General features: G+C 37.5%; 1 protein-coding gene across 2 annotated transcripts; it reads right to left on the bottom strand.

The window, feature by feature from the left end:
* Positions 1 to 2261: 2261 nt before the first annotated feature.
* Positions 2262 to 25343, bottom strand: xrcc1 (X-ray repair complementing 1). Of its 2 annotated transcripts, none has more exons than XM_014986854.2 (17): positions 24862 to 25343; positions 24692 to 24784; positions 23381 to 23488; positions 23084 to 23242; positions 22650 to 22724; positions 21802 to 21925; positions 21483 to 21589; positions 19859 to 20021; positions 19548 to 19788; positions 17616 to 17732; positions 10929 to 11010; positions 10736 to 10835; positions 6483 to 6540; positions 5075 to 5205; positions 4712 to 4802; positions 4510 to 4585; positions 2262 to 3295 (listed from the first exon to the last, which is right to left on the bottom strand). In XM_014986854.2, the coding sequence occupies exons 1-17, from the start codon at positions 24910 to 24912 to the stop codon at positions 3188 to 3190; spliced, it is 1884 nt and encodes a 627-aa protein (XP_014842340.2). In that variant the 5' UTR covers positions 24913 to 25343; the 3' UTR covers positions 2262 to 3187. The 2 variants fall into 2 exon arrangements, with proteins under 2 accessions (XP_014842340.2, XP_014842341.2); XM_014986855.2 differs by having other exon boundaries at positions 6483 to 6537.

The raw sequence follows: 25343 nt of genomic DNA, 5'->3' as shown, positions 1-25343 counted from the left end.
TGTAAGAATTTATGTAGCATATGGTGGTTTGTCTACATACATATGCTCTTTATGACACAAATTACTCTGGTAGTGCACATAAACTGTGTTTGATTACAACGTAATAAAAACTGAAAGCATTTTCTTTTGCTGAAACATATAAATATTCTACAACTATAGTAACAGCCGAATGCTGTTTTAGTAAGCTATCTCAGTAGTGCACACTTATTTTGGGATGTAATTATCTATCTTGCCTGCAAGAATCAAGTTTTACTTTCTGATGCTGTTCATGAATATTCTTGATGCAGCACATTACGAAAGAGATGTACAGTGATTATTTCATAATTACAGAGGTACTTCATTGGTTCTTCTCCTATGTATTTATTTCTACTTCTGCAGATATGTTTACCTTAAATGGCAAAAAGTAATCCTGGCTGAACCGTCCTTCAGGCTGATAAGCCTTGTCACCCAGAGCGAGGAGGAAAATAAATAATTGAAAGGAAGGAAAGTCTGACTGGGAAAAAAAAAGGGAAAGTCGACCAGAGAGCAGAGTGACTGTCCAACAAATCCCAGTCTAGCAAACAAGAAATGAGGCCGGAGAAAAAAAATCTACAAATGAATTCTGGATGTGCATCAGCAACTGTCTGTAAATGAGTTTTTGAGGATTCATAAATTAATTATTATTTGTATTGTTAAATATTGATTAGTAAGATTCACATCCAACTGCTTTCACTCAAATCATGAGACAAGATTTACTACCTTCCTTATGTTAGTCGATAAAAATAATTAAATTAGAATGCATTTCAACAAATATTTGGCAAAATATTAGGAGTTTTTGTAAAGCTTATCCCCTTTTAACAATATTTCTAAAGCTTGATTAAATCACTGTTGGTAATAGAGATTATATTTTTACACAGTAAAAGATACTAGAATTCGCAAAACAGTAATAACAAGCATGCTGCATGTATTTGATTGGAAAATTGTTCAAAAATAAAAAAAATAGTGTGGAGTTCAATCACTGAGGTCATTCTTTCTGTGAAAACAGGCGTTGAACAGATGACTTTTATATAAGGAAAGATTGCAGCAAATGTTGTAGTTTTTAATTTAAAAGCTTAGCAGCGTTGTGTCTGATATGGTTGTGTTTGAACATATATCTCAGCAAAGGTCTTACACTGTGACCGATCAAATAAGGATAAATATGGATATTCCTAAATTATCTTAGCTTCTACATGTGGAAGATGACCACTACAATCAGACACCACAGTAGGACATATAAAGAGCAAAAAAATAATCAGAAAAGGCTTAAAATAAAAATTAAAACCAGAAATTAGTAAAAATCAAAAAGAAAACTATTATTCGAATAAATCTAAACACGGCCAAAATGTCAAAAACTCAGTCGGGAGATCAAAAAGACCAACAGTGACCTGTGAGAACAATTAGAAAACCTTTATGTGAAACCAATCAATCAGAAACTCATGCAAAGTAATGCATCAGTTTACTCTGCTTGGTACCTTATTTTGGAAATAAGGAACTGGAATGCGCCAAAATACAAATTTTGGTACACAGTGCACACTATTAGAGAGAGATTTTTCAGTCATTGCTAAACTTCACAGGGAGCATAAAAAAATGTTACAAGTAAAGAATAAATCTTGTTGGCACAAATTGAGGTGCTACTTAAAGAAATATTATTTTGAAGCTGCTCACACTTCCTGTCACCAAGATGATGGAAATGGAGTTTACTAAAAAAAAAAAAAAGAAAGGGCGCTGCAATGGGCTGACATCTTTACAGGCAATACATGTTCTTACTATATGACATAAATGAGTTTGACCCTAAACTCACCCGTCATAAGAAGCAAATCGGTACACACAAGGCTACAGGAAATCAACTCCAACATACTGCAGTCGTGGTTGTACGCCTGTGAACGGCCCTCAACCGAGAAGTACAACAGACAATCCAATACTTGGCTGCATCAAAAATGCATCCTTGCTGAGAACTCAGACCTTTTCATCTTTCCTGTATTCAGTCTCCCCTGTAACCATTCCTACTTTCCCCATCTCTCGTCCACATACCGTCCTTCTAATCCCCTTGACTGAAGTGCGGGAGACCCAGTGGCTCTGGGCTTGAAAAAAGGAGGAGCAGTAAATTAGAGTGGAAAGAGGACTCCAGATCAGAGAGGGAATGAAAAAGAAGAGTCGCTCAAGCAGCAACAGAGTCGGAGCCAGGGAGAAATGAGGGCGGCCGAGTGCAAAGCAAGTCGGATTAATAAGCAACGACAGACATGTTTTTAATTAAAAAACCCTTTTTATTTGGACAAAATAATTATGTACCACAGCAATAGGGAAAAATAGCTTAAGACAGAGAGTCAAAGAAGCCGCAACAGACAGATGAGAATCCAATATGCCACAGAAAACTGCATAAATTAGACTGGCATTTTTAAACAAAACAAAAATGATATAAAATCCTGGCCTGTCTTTTTAATTCATGAGCTCATCTTTTCCAAACACACAGAAAGCAGACACTGAACAAAAAATAAAACAGAAAACAAACCCACCCCTACTCAGGTCTTCGTTTTTATTAGACTCCTGTATTCCTGATGTAACTTTTTCCAATTCTTGACTGCAGCATTAAGTAACCTCAACCTTTCACTTGACTTTGGGTTGATCTCATAAAGTCTAACAGTCTGCAACATTGAGTCTCTTATCAGTGCCACTGGAAGTCAGGACAGCATCATTACTCATTCCCGTCCCGTAGCCCGAGGTCGCAGTGAAGAGCAGAGGCAGACAGCAGCTGCGTTTGGATCGAGAAACTCCAACAAGGCCTGAATCAGGGACTTTGCTTCTTATCCTAACGTCCAGGAGATGAGCTTCACATGAAGGATGACTCTTTCTCGCCTGACTGTGATGAACAACTCGTAGGAGAAAGGGCAAATAAAAATAAATCTATAACTAAGCTATCGCTTAACTCAAGGGAGATGATTTAATAAGCATTTAAGTCCCAGCTCTCTGGAGAAAACATCTCAAGTTATTCTATTACCATCACACAAGTCAGTGTAAAAAAAAAAACAAAAACATAAGTGAACACTTAATGGTTTATTGCTCGTTTGAAGTGGCTAATCAGAAAAAGAACTATGGCTTTTCCCATTTGCATCTTCATCAGGACTGGAAGAGAGCGTGCCAGACTCCTCAGTGTGCGCTTGTGGTGTATTTTTCAGGGCGCGACAGTGTAAGGTTGGTAGGGCAGCATTTTCTGACGTTCATTGATCGCATAAATCCATGAAGGCTTCACAAAGTTCAGGTTGCAATTCTCCATCAGCGCCTGTGATCGATGTGAGCAACAAAAACAACAAATCAAACAGAAACGTGTAAATCTTTGTGCCAATGATGATTACGATGCTAGAAAGATCAAAAAATCACCTGAATTTAGACAGTAATCGCAATCAGGCAATTCTTTCTTGACCACAGCTCACACCATTACAGTCTGTAAAGTCATCAACAGCCTGTTCTATGAGGAAAACTTACTAAAAATGACGGGTACGAGAAAAAGGCATTCATATCCATCTAATCCGGTTTAATACATAGAACCTGATTTTCTGTGAACAGAGAATGTCGTGCTTCCAAACTTTTGGCTTTAGTTTTGACACGTTTAATAAAGACAATCTACAATTTTTACCTTGCTTGACCTGCAGGTGAAGGGTAAACTGTCCATTATCAGGCTAATTGGTTGGTGTTACTCTAATAAAAAACACTTGAACACTTTTGCTTAAGTCAAAAATGAGAAATATTACCTGTAAAAATGCATTAATTTACCAGCAGCAGGAAGAAGTTATATTTTTTATATAGACATAAACGCATTTATATCATGTTATATAAATTTTTGGTAAGTGTTTTGACACAGTGGCATATTATACTCAAGGTGTGTGAATCTTATACCAGTCCATGATTATTACAGGCATACGCCTGGGGCTGCAATCTTAAGTATTCCAATCTAATACCTCCAGGACATTAGTTTCATCTGATTGCTGCATGCATTAGTTGAGTTAAAAAAAAAAAAAGTGGACACAGAGGATTTTAATTTGTTACTGTCTACTGAAAGATAATTTGAAATGGACGAATGTGAAGGACAGACTTCAAATAAAACCACAAATCGGCATCAGCCGGTAAAAGCTTGATTTAAGCAAAGCTGCTGAAATCCAACTCAGCTAAATAATTTCATACATGTTTGAAGGGTACTCTAGGTAGGCAAAAATAATTTGCCCCAATTTCCTTGATGGTTTTATTATACCTTTCAAAATGGTAATAACAGCATCGAACTCTCGGATTGCATCTTTAGGGAGGTCTGAGGCTTTTAAAAGGCATTCTTGAGGTGCCCTCTGTGTAACTTAGCAACAACTAGCAAAATTTCCTCCAGCAATTTGTCAGGATACCATCTTTTGGAAGTGGCACATAATGGCAAGTGCATCCATTCATTCAAAAGTTACATGTTATGTTGGACATCTTCATTAAATTACATTTCAAAGGGAGACAACTTACATCCTCAAAGGACTCGTCCCATCCGCCACTTGTCACCACAAACTGCACTTTTTCTGACATGTACTCCTCGATCACTCTGAAGAAAACACAGCAGTGAGATTTGCACTTATAAAGTAAATATGCAGCGTCTTTGCTAGGTGTCTGGTGTAAAAAGTTCAGTTTTTAAAATGACTTGTGGCACACAAAAAAAGCTTGCTCCTACCCGTTAAAGGCAACGATGTACCGTAGAAGTAGTCGTCTCTCGTTGTTTGGGTATTTTCCATAAAGGAAAAAGTGCTTTCCGTGAAGAAAATCTGGAAAGGAATAAAACATGAAAAGAAAATCAAAGAAGGCAGGTGCCAGACTAGACAACAAGGAGGACAGGAATATATGGATGTCTTTTGTCAAAAGGGAACGAGCACAAAAGCAAACAGAAGACACTTTTGGTGTTTGTGTTTGGCCATCAATTTTGTGAGCAGCTGCAGCGTCCCGTGCATCAGACCGTCAGAGACAGATGTGTTCTCGCAAGCGGAGCATGAGTAACAGAGACAGAAAGACGTTGAGATGAGAGAAGAGGCACACGTACCTGGCAGCTCGGGGATGGGATGATCCTCTTCCGCTTCAGCATCTGTGTTTTCATCCGTCGACCCCCCATACGGGTCCTCTTCTTTCGCTGATGATTCTTTCGCAGCTGCTTTCTTCTGTTTGCTCTCCACCCTTTGACAAGGAGAACACAATGTAGGCCGCATCTTTCAATGCTCATCACACAATAGGAGACAATTCCGGTTAGTCTAAAGCTTTTTTGCTTTTGTTCACAGCAATAGTCCTGAACCAACCCATGTTCTCTGTAGATTTCCTCCAAAGAATCTTTTTAACATCCTAAGAGTCTTGAGCAAAATCTGTGAAGGCTGTTCAGTGACATTACCAGCTTGTTTTTCAGTCCAGTAACTGGTCATTTCCAAAGCTTTTTTAATGAGTGCAGAGAAAGGCTGCATTGATAGGAAGCCACTCAGATATGACCTATGAATGAATGAATTCGCTCCTAAACAAGAAGAAGTACTGTGCCAACAGGAAACGTCCCAGCATGTCAGCCAGACTTGTTCCAGGAGAAACAATGAAAGACCAAAAGGGTAAAAAAGAGAAACTTTGATCAAATGAGCTCGGTCACCTTGTGATTTGCTCAAGTTTCTGTAGCTCTAGCACCTTCAACAAACTGCAGTAGCGTCCCAATATGTGGTAGAAAATACTGATTCCTACACATTATGTGCTTCCTTAACGTTACTGGTAATAAAATATCCAACATTGAGTACTTTTCCTTCAAAAACAACTTCCACACCAAAGAGTGTTGTAAGCGCAATCTGCAAATATTTAAACCAACACACTGACTTATTTTTTTTCTTTAGTTTCAGACCAGCTAAACAATGATCAGGATAAGACAAGCTGAAAAGCAAAACAAAAGAAACAACATATACTATTACAGTAAGCCGATTTTCCTCTGCATCTCTAATTCCTGCCAGTTTGAGACGTTTAAGGAGAGTCTGGCTGTTATAATGATAGATGTGCTTTAGAATATTGTGACATTCACAGTGAATCTGCCATTCTTTCATCAGACATCACATCAGTTTTAAATAGGAAATAGCCAATTATAAAACTGGATTACTATTACAAATAACTATTGCAAAACATAACAGCAACAACTGTTGGCCAGACGTAGTTTATGTAGTTGGAACAGTGGTTTCGACTCACGTCCAACTTTATTCCTTTTTTTTTTTTTTTTTAAAGCAACACACCTCTTTGAAGACACAGTTGTTTACTTTTTGACACTAAAATGCATGCATGCAGTACTGTATAAGTGTATTTAGAAATTAATTCATAGAACATGGTTTAAAGTTGGAAAGGTAACTTAGAACATGAGATAAAATGATACATTTATGGCACGAATCGGAGCCAAGCTAAGAACTACAATCACAGTCTGTGATATTTCTTCCAGTTACCTCTGCAGCTCGTCTTCTGTATCCACTCCTGATTCATCATCACCTTCATCTTCTCCTGCTAAAAAAAAAAAAAAAAAAAAAAAAAAAAAAAAGTTATACGTTAATAATCAGTGGTTTCCCTGGAATGCCAGATTTACTCTAATGAAAAAAAAGTCTTGCAGGGAATTATATTTTTAAGTTAAATATTCGTTTTTGCAACTCAACATATGAATTCGGCGAGGGCGAGATGTGCTGACTGCTCTGTGGCCCTAATCTTAAAACTAATTAACTTTAATATGTGCAAGAGTTAAATCTGCTTTAAATTCCTTGCCATCTGTGGAGAGGAGTTTAATGTCTCATTAAAATGCCAGGTGAGTCCACATTTCTATGAAATATACATAAGCATTTCATTCCATGTAACCTTGCTGGCAACACGCTTCTTGCCAGGCTGTGTTGTTGGGGGTTTTAGTTGGGGGAAGCGTGGGGGGGGGGGGCAGCTCTGTTTAAAATGCAGTCCGCATGTAGCGTGGTGTGTTGGAGGGTCAGAGGCTGTTGTCTCTTCTTAATGATGCACCTCGCCACTTTACTTCGGGTCTCACATTAACATAGAAATGAGAATCATGCACAAGTCCCTTTGCAGTCATTACTGCTCCACTCCATTCTCGCTTTCCACCCGAGCTGCATGGTTTCTTACTCTTGCCCTTTTCGCAGTGGCGACGTAAACTCATCCATTTCCCAAGTAGCTACCACCTTTGTCTAATCCTACGACTCTCATTTTGTCCCCTAGCTCCCTCTATATTCATTCAGCTGTGCTGTTGCCCTCTTTCAGGCTCCAGTAGTTTGAGGGAATTAAAATCAATCACTTCAAATGAATCACTTAATCTCGGCTCTTGGATTTGTTCCACACAGAGATGTTCTTACTCGTTTATACCAAGGAGATTTATGGTTCTGTCATTCAATATGTGTTTTCTTATTGGATTACATGTCAGAGCTCAATGACTAAAATGTCTTCACATTTTCTTCTTTCAAATTTCAATTTTGTGTTGGACCAAAATGATCATTTCAACTTACAGTTTATCCAACGCCCGACTTAGAATTTATGTGACACCTTTGGTATTTAACTTACTTAAGTTTAAATTAGTTACCTTCAACTTTCTCAGTTTAGATTTGTGTTGTCAGGCTCCTAAGGCTTCAGTAGAAAAGTATCGATGTTTTGCTACTGGGTCAAGGGATCAGAAAGCTTTTATTGTTATTGTACCGGAGCACAACGAAAATGCAATGATCTAAAACATGAAAAGAAAATGATTATTTCTGGGAATAACAACTAAATGCTCTGGTTAGACACTCGGAGAAATAGAAAGGAAAGTAGGTCATATTTTAAGTTTCAAGTATTCATCATGCTGACAACAGTGAAGTGTCTGCATTAGATAACGTGAGTTTAAGTTACGCTATTTGTGCACCACAGATGAACATAAACATAGAGAATGCCGTACCATTGGCAATGATGCAACATAATTCTTTGACACGTCCAAAAATCAGAGGCAGCCTGTCTTTGAGGGGAAAAAAAAAAAGAAGACTGTAATCTACAGTCTCAAATACACATGAAGGTGATGCTGGAATATTGTCTTTTTATGCTATTGAAATAAAATTGAGTGTGACAGAGGTGAAACAACTTCAGCAGTAAAATAAAACAAAGTTAAAAAAAAAAAAAAAAGAGAAGGATTTATATTCTGCCGGAAGGTTTCATTTCTGCTTTTGCTCTTTTGGGGGTTAGTTAATAAATAATGAGGATCAGCAATTGCTGAGCTCAGTGAATGGACCAAATTAGCATAGGCTTTGATGTTAGAAACTGGGGTTTTGATTGACACCATGCATGGCTGTCAGTACCGACCCTTCTGTAAATTAGAAGGCTATTACAGACACCATGCAAAAATATATATATATATTAGGGCTGTTGTAAACGAATATTTTAGTAATCGAGTAATCTATCGATTATTCTTACGATTAATCGAGTAATCGGATAAAAAAAATTATAAAATGAAATATTGGTAAATCTGGCATAATACCGGTGTTACTATCAGATATCAATATCAGTCCAATTTTTCATATTTGAGCATCCCTAACAGTTGCTTTTTTGTAGTTTAGAAAACTAACCTGTAACAATAATAGCTCACTTTCTAAGTTAACCAGAAGAAAAGTTATAGAAAAATCTGAAATTATATTGAATTTAATAACAAAGAGGCAGGCTCACAAATATGCTTATAAAAATGTCTACAATCCAGCTTTTAGTTTATGTATTCATCTTCAGTGAGTTTAATAGATTAATTAAACTCACCTTGCCACCTAACCTGTCACGCTTTGGGTTTGAAAATACGGGAAATGGCGCCTGGAGTGGGAGGAGAGGGCGAATGAACGAACATGGGGTGGAGGGGAGGAAATAGACCAGCGGACTGACGAACCGTTAGACCGGGGGACGAACACGGGGGGAAGCAATACGGGATATTTACGACACCTTCACTGGTCACACTCAGAAACTCATCTACCAGCCATGTACGATGCGCTCCGCCACCCGTTTCTTCAGACCTGGATATGAAATTTATTGTGCGGTTCGTCGGTAAAGCTACATTTACACGGTAAGCATCAGCTACTCAGCCGCCCGCCCTGTTCAGGCTATCCGCTCACCTCAGCGCTCTTCCCGCCGTTCGCTTTCAACCAGCAGCCCCGGAGGAGAAATGCTGCCGTACTCCAGGCATTCCCCCAGTCATTTTAAGGATGCTTATTGGTTCCCCAAAAACGATAAAAAGTCGGGCATTATCATCAATCAATAAAATCCCCACGGGCCAATCTTGAAGATTGGACTTTATGCCGCTGAGACTTAGCTTTTGTCAACAACTCAGAGGCGGAAGTGAGAGCTCCGCGCAACGCAAATGAAGTCCCGGCCGGAACACGGTGCGCTAACTAATAAAACATAAATTAACGAAGCTTCGAGGCAGGTAAATTTTCCTCGAGGAATTTTAGTAATCGAGGTACTCGAATCATTCGAGGAATCGTTTCAGCCCCAATATATATATTAGTTTACAAGATAAATATTTGCTTATTTGCTTAAAACAACAACAAAAAAACAACTATGCATAGTTGAGAATGATTTGGATAGTAAATTCATGTTTTTATTTATTGTTTAGGAGTTAGAGGAGAGTTAGAAGATGGGAAAAAGAGCAAAGAAATCACTTTATTTTGGCAAACAAGTAGGGAATCCATCAGTCACGCGTTCTATAGGCTGACAAGAACTATATACGAATACTCAACTGAGGTATGAACTGGTCTGCGACACTGGCACATTTAGAAGGAAAATTTAAACTAAGCCATAATGAGAAGAGAGCCGCATGCAGTCGCAGAAGAGAAAGATAAAAAGAAAGACACTCAACGCAATCTGATGCAAAAATAATCTGGAAAAATGGAAAGCTTGAAGCCTGCAGGGCTGCTCCTGTGTGTAGCTCATGAATGAATTTAGTGCCTGCAGCTAGAAGGTACTTCAAAGGTCTTTGGATAATAAATGCTTTACCTTTAGTTTTTACTTTTATTTAAAGGGGATGAAGCTGTGTGAGGGAAGGGTGCTTTGTGAGGCCGAAGCTCAGCTGGAGGCTGCAGAGAGCTTTGTGGAAATAGGCGGAGCTTTGTGAGAGCAAGCATTTAGGCACCCCCAAACAGCTGCCACGGGAAATTCAATGATTTCTCAGACATGCATGAAAGAAAAACAAAACACTCCATGTATATAACTGATGAGGAAATAACACAAGATGTAAAGCTGAAAGAAGGAAATTTTACACATTACCTCCGTTTTATGTTGTTACATTTAGCGTCAATCATTCACATAATGAAAATGTTTTTATAAACATACCCCTGCCTTCTTCTACAACTCCCAAAATAATTTAAAGTTAAGAAAATGTTAAGATGCTTGTGGACTTTCTCTTTATTCAACTAACTTCACAATTAGATATTTTATGTACTCAAGTTCCTCTGTATCCCCCTTTCCATTAAACTTCCACCTCTTTAATTAAATCTTCTCATTCTATTAGTCTTAGGTGAACTTTGGTCACAAATCAGCTGAAACCCTGTTTTAAACTCTCCAGCCATTTAAAGAAAACCCTCTCTACCCAATTATCAAACTAAAGGAACATCCAAATTAAGGTACAATGAAAGACAACAGAACAGGACAGACCAAATAAAATAAGTTTTTACTATTTGATTTTCCTTGACAATTTTTAACTTATTACCTGGTTCATCCACGTCAGTCGAGCCTCCATATTCATCGTCCTCATGCTTTTTTTCTGGTGTCTTTTTCGGGGTGACTTGTTTCGCCTGCTTCTGTGGAGTCTGCGAGAACAGCCGGACTCCGGATCTTTAAACTTCACATATTTCTTTAACCCCACGATTATATTTATTGGCTCACTTATAAGACAAATTGACCTTAGTTTCGATTTCCTCCTCACTCTGGTCGTCGCCATCCGTTTCGCTCTCGGAGCTGGACTCCGCCCCATCCATCAAGTAGCTGACGGAAAGCAAGAAACAAAATGTGTCAGGATGATGAAATGCCAGAGGGGAAAGAACAACTGGGTAATATATCTTGTTTCCCCATCTGTTTTACAACGTGATTCAAAGTGTAGTGAGGCCCTTACCTGCTAGCCTCTGCAAAAAAGAGCAAGTTTCAGACATTTTTTCTCCAGATGAATGAGCCCGTGTCCTAATGTTTAAAACATCACCAGCACCTCTGAATAACTTTTAAATCTAGCAGTCCTAGGACAGATTTACTCCTCCTGAGAGGGGGGGGGATCTGTCTGAAGCAAAGAAATCAACAAACACAGAATGGCCTCACAATTAGAAGCATTGTTGGTTTTGAATTGTGCAATGATCAAATCACATTTTTATTTGATCTACAGCTTCCCCACAACTCCATTTCAGATTGAGGTAATGATTACTTTGTTCAATTTTCTCAGCAAAGATTAAAGCGTGCACAGAAATACTGATTTATAAAGGGAATAACAGAGGAGATAGTTATACAGAAACTCACTGGGACTTATACAGGTGAATCTCAGCAAATTAGAAAAGTTAGCAAAGAAAAGTTCATTTATTTCATTCATTCAAAAAGTGAAACTCATGCAGAGTTGTTACAGTTATAATTAAATGTTTTATTCTGTCTATTTTAACATTTCTAGTCTAAAGCTAATTAAAAACTCAAACTTAAGTTACTCTGCAAATTACAATATAGCATAAGACCAATAAAAAAAGGCTAAAGGCATACAGTCCCAATAAAGGACTGTAACCCAACAAATTAATTTGAGGTTGAGTAGAAGGTGCTGGTAAAAAAAAGATTCACAAGCAACACTGATAACCACAGTCTGTAGGATGTAGTGAAGCTAAGTCCATTTTAGAGTTTGGGGAGTTTTGTGAATCTATGTGCTGCAGTGTTGCACTTCTTCATATTAAGCTGCCCCTGAACCAGACACAACTGTAGTAATGTCTGACCTGAGGAAAGAACTTTGGATTTCTTTTGAAAATAAAAATCCCAGAAAGAACTGTGCAACATATTATATCTAAATGTTAACTAATTATTATAAGTATCAAGCATTAGGGTTCTTTATGCCTCTCATATTTCACTTTTCATTTCAGGAAGGAAAAGAACTTTGTGATGGTAAGATGTTTAAGGCATTAAGAAATTAAAACTGAATCGTATTAATCCCAAAACAGTTGATGTCAGCCAGAAGCAACTTTTTTAATAAAACCTTGCTGTTTAGAGAGAAATACTTAGGGCTGCACAATATAACACCATCCATTCCATGTAACTTTATTCATCCCCAAGGGGCAATTAAAGAGGTATAGGGAGCAGCAGCAGTACATAAAAACACAGATACAAAACCACATAAAAACAATATAAAAAGTGCAATAAGCAGGCAAGTGCTAAAAAAGAATTACAATTTTTAAAACTGACATGGAGAAAAACAGCTATAGGTACCGACGGATCTGAGTTCAGGAAATGCACAGCTCTTGGGACAAATGTGTTTTTCCTGAATCTCAGACATTTTGGTCCGAGTCCAAACGGAAGCAACTGAATCACCGAGAGCAGAAAGTAAGAAAGGATCCTTTAAATCACCAAAGACAGATTTCTGACAGGATGGACAATAATTTTGGAACAGGCTTTGATGAATAGTTTATTCATACTCAATTTTTTGAGACACTCTTGTACAAAACAGGCAGAAACCAGAAGGAAGCATCCCAGCTGCTCTGAAACAACTGCATTAAAAAAAAAACGACTTGCAGACTAGGAGTAAATCATCTGCCAACCTTTCCCAGACAATCCCCTCAAGCCACTATAAAGTCAGCTGAAAGTTATCTGGGGGGATAACTGAAGCACAGAAGTGATATGCTGTAGATAAGGTGAAATCATTTTAGCACGCAGTGAAGGAGGACATTTAACTGACCTCTGCATAGGCCAGGAAATTGGAAAATGATAAATGAGACTATGGGAAAAGGAAGTAAATGAAGTTGTGACAGTAAGAGCGGCTATCACCAAAAAAACAGATCAACATGTTTGAATTATTCCTGCCTCTTCTTAGATGGAAGAAATGATTTGTGTGCTAAATCACACATTATTTTGGTTCTAACATTATGGATGAACAGATTCCGTTTAGGGTTACCCGCATGGGCTTTTAGCCAGCTAACTTTAAAGGACACATCCGATAAAATAAATGGACAAAGTCATGGTGTAGAAGTTAAACATTCTTGTAAAGTCAGAGGGCCGAGATGTGGAGGTCAAACAAAATCTGCTTTAAGAGTTTGTTTTAAAAGATTTCTGCAGGCAGATGAAGTGATGCAGCCATCAGACCTATTGTCTGCAGCAGCACCATGAGGCTCAGGCTCATGAACATTATGAGCCCAAATAATGATCAATTCATCAATGATGTGAGCTTAAAATTTGGAGGCATTGTCTTTTTTAACCCATGCAGTGTATTTTAACAAATTTTGTTAATGTATTTGCGAAAGTTTACTTAAAATGTTTACTTGGAGCAGAAAAACTAATAAAAATATCAATTAGAGCTCCAGTTGATCAGAACATTTCAGGTTAAAAACAAAAATTCTGAAGTTGCAGGACAGTCTTCATAGATTTTACATGTTGAGCTCAAAAATGTTTCTACTATATATCAAATCACCAGCATAAATCACAACCCTCACTAATGCAGCCGATCTAGTATTATTATTTTGTGCAACCACAACTGATGACAATGTAGTTCTAAACTTCTGGCTCAATGCGTTATGTAGGAGAATCACTTTGAAAGTAAAATCATAATTCCTTTGTGTAGCTGGTACTTTTATGAGCTGTAGATTATTTATGCAAGTTTTTATTTTCAGACTTATTTCCATATCATTTAAAAAAAATACTACAGCCTGATTGCATTAATATTTTGGACCCAACTATCTTCTTTTAGTGGATTAAAATCTGTTTGCTAATTTGCTAATTTTGTTAGCCAAGCTGGTTGAGTATTTCTCTTCTGGTTTTACGTGTCCTTTGTTGCTCAATGATTGTTAAATGACTATATATATATTCAGTGTTGGCTGGGGTTCTTAGCTGATGTCCCAATCTGATTATTACAAACACTCCACAGCCTGCATGCATGTCAGGAGCCGAGCGAAGCTGCGCGTTTTACCTCCAGATGCTCAACAACAACAGTTACAGCGTGAGTGTGCAGATTTGTACGGGTGCTTGTCATCATCAAAGTAAGTGGTTCTTTTAATTACCCATAGCAGATGCAGCTTTTAAATAAAGAATACATCATCAAAGCTGCACACTCAACATGCAGCACAATAGCGGTGCTGGGCAGGGGAGCCCAGAGTTCTCACCGGCACAATAGGAGATTTATAGAGAGAGGCGAACATGAGGGAGAATGGCAGGTTGAAGTGAACTTTTTATTTGTATTCTCCTTGAATTTTTCTTTTGAAATAAAGCTCAAAGATAAAAACTTGGCTGCATAGCAATAATTAATTTACTCAGCTTTATTTATTGAAATTGCATTTTATTTCATACATATTTTTTTGAAAAGTTATGTAATAAAAAGTTATCAAATTGCTCTTTCCATGGCGATTATTGTGAATTTTCCTATTGTATACTTGAACGCAAACAAGTAAAACAGAAAGACAAACACTTTTATAAAATGGTACAATTATTTTAGAAACTAAACATTTAAGATGTAACAAAGGTTGAAAACGTTGAAAAATGCTTATTTTCCCAAAGAGCAGTTAAAATGAACTATATATTAATTATTCATTCTCTCCAATGTTTAACCTATAACAAAAGTGGAGCTGAATTCAGTAAATTGAAATCTATGCTCCAACAAGGATTGTCAGATTAAAAGATTTAAAAAATAACTGCCTGTAAGAAGGTATTAAACATATTTTTTATTAATCGTGCATTCCTGTATTAAAAACTTTTTTAATATTCTAATCTTAAATGTGATGTTTTCATCATTAGTGGAAAATTATCATAGTCAACACAAATACAGGCTTTCAATTACCTGGGTATAATTAATCTACATGATGTAGATTAATTGCATTAGTGATAAAGTTCCTAAAGTAAAAGGGCTTTTCAGTAATATTCTAATTTAATGAATGGGTCTGTATGTACACTATGTACAGGTCATCTGATATCAACAAACATACCAGGTTCTAAATCACTTAAAGCATCTTGCTGTCACATCCTGATGCTCAGTTTGAACTGAAACAAGCATCGTTATCAGGTCTAGTAGAAGGATAAATGTCAAATCTTATAAGGCACTAAAAGGTCTGGGATCTAAATGCATCTTAAAGCGGATTTTCAGGTAGGAACCATCAAGACCAAATGTTGTACATGGACTTATGCTGTAATACAAGAATGGCACATATTTGATCCGACACCACAGAAAAACATTTTTTTTAATTAATTAGAGCCAATTTTTACTGACAAACTGAAAGGTTACATATCATTTTCCCACAAAACTGATATGAATCAGTTCTAAGCAGAAATAATCATAATTAACAGAAATAAAGGTTTGAAAACATTCTGTTTGTGATTCATCTATGTGTTTCCTTTAGTAAATTAAAGTACTGAAATAAGTGAACTTTTTACTTTGATGTCTCAGAATTTTATTATTCATAAAACCTAACATAGAGCAGACAGCATGTATGTGGGAATTTCTTAACGAGAAATCAAAACTCCACACAGATAATACAGTAAGACCCCAATTAAATTTGGATCTCCCAATGTCTTTAGCCCTACATTATTCAGTACAGACAGATTTATCAGGAACCATGACAGAGGACCTTGATGTTGCAAATTCACCCCTACCCCCATAATGAGCCATATAATTAGAGCGCTGCTGGAGCTCAGTGGGCAGAATTTGTGATCACAGCAGGGATCTTCTACTCAAGGTTACAGTGCTCTCTGAAGCAAGTGGTCTTCCCTGCTGTGGTGGGAGTATTTTTGGATGTTTCAATCAGCGAGATTGCTGAGAACAGACTGTACAAGGCTGGAAAACAGACACAGCCCAAAAGAGCGTTCTCATCAGACATGGAGTCATACTGTAGTCACATGTTCTGTGCTACTTAATCCCCACCAGCTGCTCGTTTGGACGAGTTTCAGCATCTCTGCAGGTCTGAAATGAAATTTGGTGCAGTTTAATGCATTTGATGTTGGCATGAGTTTTGGGATTTTTCACAGCTTTGCTCTATATTTCAGTTAGAACTGCGTAATATTAGCACAAGATGCAAATGCAGTTTCTCAGACATTTCAAGTGTATGTTGTTGTTTTAATCAATATCTCAGTAAAACATGCTTTCAACAGTTAAATGCTAGGAGCATGTGTTAGGCTCCTGTCTCTTTTTGGCAGCTTTCAGATCCATATACTGGTATGTTCATCTCATTACAGGGCCTAAAATTAAACCCAGCTGTTCAGTCCAGCATTGTGCAGAACTGCAGAGATCAAATTAAAGTCAGACACATTATCATCCAGCAGACATTCTTTCATTGATTCACCTTCACCATTATTTGATTTGATTTGATAAATTTATTTCAAACAAGAAACAAATGCAATCAGTAGGACAGAGAAAACACATGCATACATAATCAAGAACAAAATAATTAGTTTACTTCTACTTTTCTGTTTGAAAAGGAGTAGGAAGAAGTGAACACTTATATGGCTTTAAGGTGCTTGGTTCTCCGCCTTAAGTATAGTTCTATAATTTGGCAAAACTCTAAAATGAAATGCCTTGGAAGATAAAATCAACTCAACAGTGAATGATCACACTATATGAAAGAAAATGGTTTTACCTCACACACCGAAGTGCTAGTTGCGATCTTTTGTTTAATTTTCCACTTAAACTGCATAGATTACAAACCTCGTCCAGATTCATAATTAACATCGTTTTAATTACACCAGCTGTGCTACTGAGAAACCAATAACAGCTGTCTAAAAAACATTTCCTACTTCAGAAGCTAGAGGTTTTCTAAGGATGCTGGACAGACAAGATTCTGCATAACGTTGCCATAATATCAAAGCTACTGGTGCACAACAACCTTGCATTGCCTGTGGATCATTTGTGTACTCAACAAGAATAATGAAATAAACATACCACAGTTCACTAATATTGACAAATATTTCTCACATAGCTGAGTTTCTTCAGCTGCACAGCAAGTGCTCATCACCATAAACTTGCTTGTACCATCAATCCTACAATAACACTGAAATATATACATTTCAAAATATGTAATAAAATCAACATACACCCATTTTTCTTATGCAAAATGTCATGGCCATGTTAAGGGAGATAAGGTGCTGGCCATGTTTGTTCACCAAGAGGCTAAATCCCAAAAAGTCAAAAGAAGATGGCAGCTATGTTTTCAAGCATATTACTGGAAAGTTAAGTGGAAGGATATTGTTAAACTCATATCTCTGAGCTTAAACATCTTCATATTTATTGGCATTAAGGGGCTGAGAGTGCCTGTCCAACTGGAGAACATATTGTTGGTAAGCAAATCTTTAATGCATGTTACCAGAAATATAAGAGCATACCAAATACTGTGGTGATATTTAGGAATCAATATACTGACACTCATTTATGGCTTTCTTACCGTTTATGTGAGATCTTCTGTTTCCTCTTATGGCAGTCCATCACCCATTCTTTCCGGACAATGATGCCGCCTGCTGATTTCACCTGGCTGTACTTGGGGGTGTTGGCGAAGGCACAGCTGTAGAATAATGGGCCGAGGCAGGAACATGCATCCGGAAAAACAAACAAAAAAGATGTTTATGACACAACAGGGAAGTTGACAAGTCAGTCTGGTCTAATAAGCTGCAAACAAAAAGTCATTAAACTGATGATCTGACCATGTGAACCATGGACGCATAAAAAACTAAAGGGGAAATTAAGAAAGGTTTATTTAAAAGAAACCTTTGTATGTTAAACCAAAAAAAAAAAAAAAAAAATTCTTTATAATAATTTGTCTCATTTTCAATGTGTTTACCGACATTAAACGATTAAACAAAGAAAAGACGCTGAGGTGCACCTTTAATGGATTATTATTTTTTTATCTAAAGGCAGTTCCCTCTCAACAAAAGTATGAAGAGCATTTTAGCTACAATAAGCCTTTACTCCTGCTCCACTTTCTTTTATCTACACTGTGCAGTTTCTCAGTGCATTGATCTGTTGACTTATCTCTTCGCTCTTTAGCATTTGTTCCTCGTTTATCTTCAGGTTCGCTTTGCACAGCAGTATCTGTAAGCAGCGCTCGTCTCCAGAGAACTGCAGCGTGGAGCTTCCCTAACAGCTTTGACACGGCGAGCATTATAAATGTGTTATCACTGAAGTTTACGTGCTCACGGCGGGTTTCCTCAGTATTCCAGCTGAACACCCCCCTTAAACAAAAACTGATTCATTTTCCTGTTTCTTATTCGTGTATCTGTCACTTATCCATTCAAATCAGGCGTGCTTGAAACGTCTACCATGGGCCTCATTCTTCATATTAATTTGCACTCTGAACAAAACAACAAACTGTGTGGAATCCTCCATAGCCTGTAAAAGAAGAAAAGTCTTTCTTCTGATTCATCTTTTCATATGAAACTACCATACATCCTGAACTGTTAAAACTTCACCCACATATCTCACTAGAGCTGTGTCAACATTACAGCACGGTCTGTTAACCACAGATCGGTGACCATTCATGCTTAAGTGCATCTTTATATTTTGTTTGCCGTTGAACAAGAGCAAAGTTGCTTTTCCAGCACAAAATCAATTCAAGCAGAAAACATAAAAGGAACTTATTTAGTGGAAAATCTGTAATGGAAATGCAAAAGTGTCACTAACGATCTTTTTGTAAAGATAGATGTTTAAAATCATTCACCAGAGAGACCAGGCTGGCCTCTCCAGTTGGATCTCAGTTCATTAGAACATTATTTAAGTTTATTTTAGAAATTGAATTAAAAAAGAGACTCATTACATACATGAAATGATTTATATTTTATGCATCTGTTTGTTGATTTTAAAAATAAATTTAACAAACATGTCAGCCTACACACTAATGTGGAAACTACTGACTTTATAGCCATCCAGAAGACAATCTCAGACAGCAAATCAGAAACGGTCATTGCTAAAGAAGGTGGATGTTCTCAGATTGCTGCATCTAAGTTTATAAAATGAAAGGTTGTGTGAAAGAAAAAAAAGTATGGTAGGCAAAGGTTCATAAGCCACACCAACTGGAGATGATTGAAATGATTTGAGGGGCCAAGTCCTCTGCTGGTGTTGGTCCAAAACCAGCACAGCTTTTCACTCGGAGGTTACAAAAACAACTTCATGCTTCTGCAAACAAAGGACCTAAATCCCATTGAAAATCTATGCATTCTTGTCGAGAGGAAGAAGGTCGCCAGAGCTAATACTGCCGATTGGCTAAGTCCATTACTAAAACATGTGACATCCAATAAAGGAGTACATATGCTTATAAACTACGAGAATAATGTGAATCTGGATAATTAGCTGATTTGTGATCAACCTGAAGGGAAATACTCACATAAGATGTGTGGAGTCAGGTGTCCAGTCGGGCCGGTACTTGGCTCCCATTTCAAGCGCTTTTTCTCTCAGCTCCCCTCTGAAGGGGTTCTGGAAGCCGCTCAGCACAAACACGACTCCCTCCATGAGCCGATGAAACGGGACCTGCTGCTCGCTCTTGGATTTTGTCTTCGGTTTGGGCTTAGGTTCTGGTTTGGATTGGCTCTCCTTCTTCTTCTCAGCAGATTTCTTTGCTGACGAAGCTGCAAAAAGAGCTCAGTTTCGATGTTTGTTTGTTTTACAACATAAATAGATTTATTAATGATCCGCTACCTTTGGCAGTGCTCGGGCTTGGCGTGCCGACAGGACTCGGTTTGTATTTAGGGGTGGCAGCTTTGGTCTCAGGCGAGCCCCCTGGACTCATTTTCTTTGTCGGAGGAGGTCCAGAGGGAGACTGTCGCTCTTTGCTGAACTCAAACTTTCTTTTTGCTGGTGGCTGGATGACAAAAGTGTAAAATTACTGTAGCAAGTATGTAAAAAAAAAAAAACATGAATACAAAGACACTAACTGGTTCACTGAACAGATTCTTGGCTGGAGCTGAATCTACTACAAATCAGTGAATTTTGAAAAACTTTTATTAAGTGGTTACTTTAGCATATAACTCATTGATTATTGTCAATCAAATCTTCAGAGTTAGTCTATTTTATGAAAATTGCATTGAAAATTCCATCATTGAGATTATCCTAATTTTGGCAACTGACATATCTGTGAGTAGAGAGTCTGTTTGCAGAGAGTCCAGAAAGAGAACAAAGAGAAAGATTCAGGTTTTGAAAATACCAAAGAAACCTTCATCCAAACCGCGTCCAGGCCAAAATACTTTGAGGAAATCAATTCACAACAAATGCCGTCTAAAGGAACTTTACAAAAAATTATTTCATTTCAATCATACGTAGATTCATACCGATCCCAGTTATCAATTAGTTATTCATAGATGTTTAAAAAGTTTCTATCTAATGAAATCCAGCAGACTGCATAGAGTCACTGACTTGCAGAATTCACTTTTCCTGGACAAGAGCACAGCAACGATCTCAGGGTGGAACAAGTCAACATTTTCTGATGCTTCGTCATGAGTTTTCTTTAAATTGTAAGATAAGGATACAGTAAAACACGGTGCATTTATCCATTGAAGGCAGACATGTTGGTAAAGCGAAAGTGAGGATAAGTTACTTTCACCTTATTTTGGAGCCAGAGAAAGGTCATCGGAAAGCAATGAGTATTTACCGAGAGTGCAGAGGCAGCTTATCCATCAAACTATTTATTGGATCATTAAAAAAACAATACATCTGCTAGCTTGGGGATTTTTGCTCCGTTAAGATGAACAAACATAGGCTTTTTTTGTACACACACTCTGCAGCAGTTTGCATAAAAAGAGGAAATAAACTCCCCACTCAGAGCACCGTATTTTGATTGCATTTCTAATGTGGACTAAAGCAGAAAAAGTTGCTCTATCTGTGCTGTTAAAATAAACATTGGGCTGATTTTCAGGAAGGTTTTATTTTTTTTTATTTATTTATGTAAAATATTATAAAGTAATTTTCAGGTATCAATATGTGCATACATTGAAAACTACATGAAAGCTATTCACTTCAGTTTAAGTTAGACTTACTGGATTTGTCACACATTACTTGGTTGCTATTCCAAATAAAAACTTGTTCTCCATAACCCACCTGGTTAAATAACGGTTAATTAACTCAATAAGAATATTAAAAGTGCATAAAAACCTTCAAACACCTACATATCCTGGGCTGCATCAAGCTTTTCTGCCTGGTTTTATTTCCTCTACAGCCTCCTCTGCCTCTTTGTGGTCTAAATGAGGAGAAGGGCTGCAGCTCGCTGATGAACAGGTGTTTGGTGGGTGCCCTTCAGAGCAGAACGTGATGGGGGGATATTTAGTACCTGTGGTGAGGCAGAGATGGAGGTGGAAGCTTGACCTGGTGATTGAGAGCTACCTCCTGCCTGCAGAGCAGCAGCAGCATAGCTCAGCTTGTCACTCTGTGGAGAGACTAAAGATAGAAAAGAGACAGTGAGGAAGAACAAGACAGCCATTAGCATAAAGGACCCCCAATAGAAACGCCTGTCTTTCAGTTGTCATGTCCTTCAGCAAAGTTAGGCAGCCTAAAATAAAACCTAATTAGGGTACACTCATTACTGCTTTAAAATCCCAACGACCTGGAAGGAATCAATAGGCCTTGTAAATTTAAATAAATGGCTCTACCTTTGAGTGAAGTGCTCGGCTTTGTTGCATTGTCTCGGCTGAAGAAGAGGCTGCCAGGCTGAAGGCTGGGCCCACATGAAGGAGACTCATCTTTCACCCTGAACTGTCCCAGCTTCGTCAGTTTCTGGCAGGAAGGAAGGACGGACGTGTTCAGCGCCGAAGCAGAAGATTCAGGGACTGAATGAAGTGATTTTGTTTCCAACTACAACGGAGGCTTTCAATCTGACAAATGATTTCATAGTAAAAAGACTTCCAACTGAGCTCACCCTAGATTCAAATCGAATCCCTCCATGCCAGCCTTGTGGCATTAAGAGGAGCAAAAAGCCTTAAGATGTATCTGTCTTTTAATGCAGTAGAGTAATCTCACTCAGGCTGAAAATTTCAGAAAAACAATCGGGCTTTCATTTGACTTCTATTATTTATTTGGGGTGTTAGAATGAAACTACATTAAAATGTTTCACAAAAAAAAAAAAAAAAAAAAATTAATGTTAAGAAATTCATGTTTAATTTCATACAGCACTTACACGCACGCACACGCACACACACACACACACACACACACTCAACCTGCCCAGTTATAATGCTGAGTTATGGCTACATTTACTGGATTGTCTGCGACTAATCGGTTCTAAAATAATAAATGCTATGTGATGTATTACGGCTACTAGAAAAAAAAATACTGTGTATTTCAGATGATGTGATGATGTGTCTGTGGCTTCAGACCAGGGACATCAAGTAAAACACAGGTGTATTTTTATAAATAAGGCAAAGTTCTGTTATTTTATCCCCATTTAGACAGTTATTTGTATAGCAACGACTAACATGCAGCACCACAGTGGATAACTTACAGGGGAGGAGGGCGGAGGATCGGTTTTATCAGGCGGTGAGTGGAACTTGACAAAAGCAAGGCCATATGCAATGTTCTGTAAAGTACAAAAGACAACACAAATACACATTATTCTGTTAAAGGAACCTGTGTGCAGCTTAAATTCAAGATAAACATACAAAAAAATGATGGAAAAAGACTCCTGTTAAGAATATTTCACTTCACAGGCTGTACTGTTGACATTATCCACAATAAACACCTTTTTATTTAAAGGCTCAGAAATTTGCTGTGCCATATTTTGTAAGCGTCAAAAGGATTTATTGTACTGCACACTGGATCTGACGCCTCATTTTATGGATATCGAATCCCTACCACCAAAAAAATATATACAACTAATAAATTTGCTGTCACCTAAAAGTGATACGTCAGCCGATTTAAAATCACTGAGTTCCTCACCTTGCTGTACGGCTGGGAGCACACAATTTTCACCCTGTCCCACTTCTCCTGAGCGGTGCTCTTCTGCAGCTGGTTGGGTCCGAAGAAACGAACCCGGTTCATGTTGGTGCCATTACGGCTCTCAGTGGGGGACATGAAGGAAGATGTGACGAGAAGAACCTGAGAGAAAGAGAGAGAGATAGAAAAAGAAAGAAGCAAAGGTAAAAAGGAAGAAAAACATATATATATTTTTTAATAAAGCAAAGATCAAAATGGTTAGGACGTGAAAACTGTCACAGTGTGATTTGTGAGAAAAACCTCATAGTCCTGGTCTTTGACAGCTGAAGAATTCCCGACCAACACCTCGATAAAAGCTGATCCTTCATTCCCAATATCAATACTGTGGACCTGCTCCTCTTTTTCAAACTGGAGAAAAAGTAAATACCACATGAGATGGCTCTCGGAGGGAAAGAAAGAAGATCAATCGTAAAGAGTCAACAAACTGACTGCTGCGTCAGCCTCACAGTACAGAGATGTTTCACCCCAGAGTCTTATCACTCTGGGAATTATTACAAACACTTTCAATCAAAATGAAGAAACTTATTTAGCATGACTACTCATTTGAGTTTGTAAACACACAATGTTTTCCGACACAGGATAAAAAAAAAAAAAAAAAAAAAAAAATATATATATATATATATATATATGTTGCATAGCCCTATTTTATACCCAAAATAACTGGATAAAGTGTTACATCGGCCAAACATCGTAATCAGCATTAAAGATCTCAAATTGGCTGCTCTACAAGAATACTGTATTTGTGTACCTCTACTTTAGATGGAAAGAGTGAAACGTTTCACTACAGCTTAAACAATCTGACATAAGATTTAAAAGCTAAAACGAATTCAGACAAAAAAAAAGTTTTCCGAATGCTTCAGCACCACACAGTCACAGAAGAATGATAAAACATCTTTTTGTGACAAACCTAAAAGGCCATATTCATGTATCATATAAAACGTTTTTCTTATTATTTTTGAAGAGGTTTATGGAGAGCAAATAGAGACAAACTTCAACACACACACACACACACATATATATATATATATATATATATATATATATATATATATATATATATATATATATAAAACCTATGGCATTAGATTTAAGATTTCTCATATCCAGCATACAACAATTTATAGAAATCCAGCAGCAAAGAGTGCCACTTTTTAGGAACATATGCAATTGCAATATTATTGCTGATACAGATTCACTCGCTTTTCTACTTGTTTTCCATCATTACAATGTTCCTTCTATGTTCTGTTTAGTTTTTTTAGATTATTACTAATAAAAACAGGTTGTATATGTACACTAATTTGGTGAAACGTCATTTTAAACGATGATTTATTTGTGTAAGGTCAAAAAATGACGGTTAATAGGAATGGGGGAGAAACTTGTAAAGTATTTTTCATGTAAATATATTTTTGGAGTTTTTAGTAGACACGGGTCGCTGAGCTATTTGTGAACGAATAGGTTGGTGACTTAAGATGAATGATAATCATTTATTATCCTTGAATCTCACAGAAAAAAAAGAAGAAAAACACCCGAACAATTAAAGACAAAACAAACCTGAAGGATGACGGACGTCTGCTTCTCACCGGGTTTTGATGCTTTCCACTTTCTGTATGTGTCTGAGCTCAGCAGATTGTTTGCTTTATGAGTCTGGTTTGAATTGAAACAAAAAAACATTAGGCAAAGCGCAGCTTACTTTACGAACATAATGGCTTGAAACAACTTACGCTGTCCTCGGTGGAGCAAGAAATTACATGCCTGAGTGGAATTTCTGGCATGCTTGTCTTGTTTTGTTTCGAAATGCGATTAATTTCCAGTTAATTTCCGTCAACCGGGCGTTTTTAAAAATACGACGAGTAGCCTAATCCTAAAACACACCCAGATTGCTTTCGTGGCACTACAATAAACACACTTTGTTGCAGAACAGCGATAGAACGACTCCTGACTAACCAGATAGCATGCTAGTAAACAAAAGGCAGAGAACTTTCCCACTTATGTCGGATCATTCAACACTCGTGAAAGGCTGCAGCACAATAATCTCCCACGCTGTTTTATGCTTCACATTTAACACAATCCTTTTATCGCTACGGTAAATATCTCGATTTATATAACGACCACTTGAATTTAACGTTAAATATGCGCAAGTGAGCACTCATTTTCCCACCAAAAGGCTGCAAATGTCAATGTGTCGTAACTTCCGACTCCAGGC

Source organism: Poecilia mexicana, unplaced genomic scaffold (genome assembly GCF_051168715.1).
Source record: "Poecilia mexicana isolate PSO_F unplaced genomic scaffold, ASM5116871v1 scaffold_16, whole genome shotgun sequence".
Classification (NCBI taxonomy): Eukaryota; Metazoa; Chordata; class Actinopteri; order Cyprinodontiformes; family Poeciliidae; genus Poecilia; species Poecilia mexicana.
Note: the sequence above shows the minus strand (reverse complement) of the source record. Positions and strands in the feature narration are given on the sequence as shown.

Excerpts from the sequence above, each read along its gene's own strand:
- xrcc1 (XM_014986854.2), bottom strand. The coding sequence starts at position 24,912 with ATGCCAGAAATTCCACTCAGGCATGTAATTTCTTGCTCCACCGAGGAC. Across the intron at positions 20,022-21,482 it reads CCATCTCTGCCTCACCACAG|CCACCAGCAAAAAGAAAGTT; the intron begins GTACTAAATATC and ends TTTGTCATCCAG. Across the intron at positions 5,206-6,482 it reads ACAGAAGACGAGCTGCAGAG|GGTGGAGAGCAAACAGAAGA; the intron begins GTAACTGGAAGA and ends TCCTTGTCAAAG.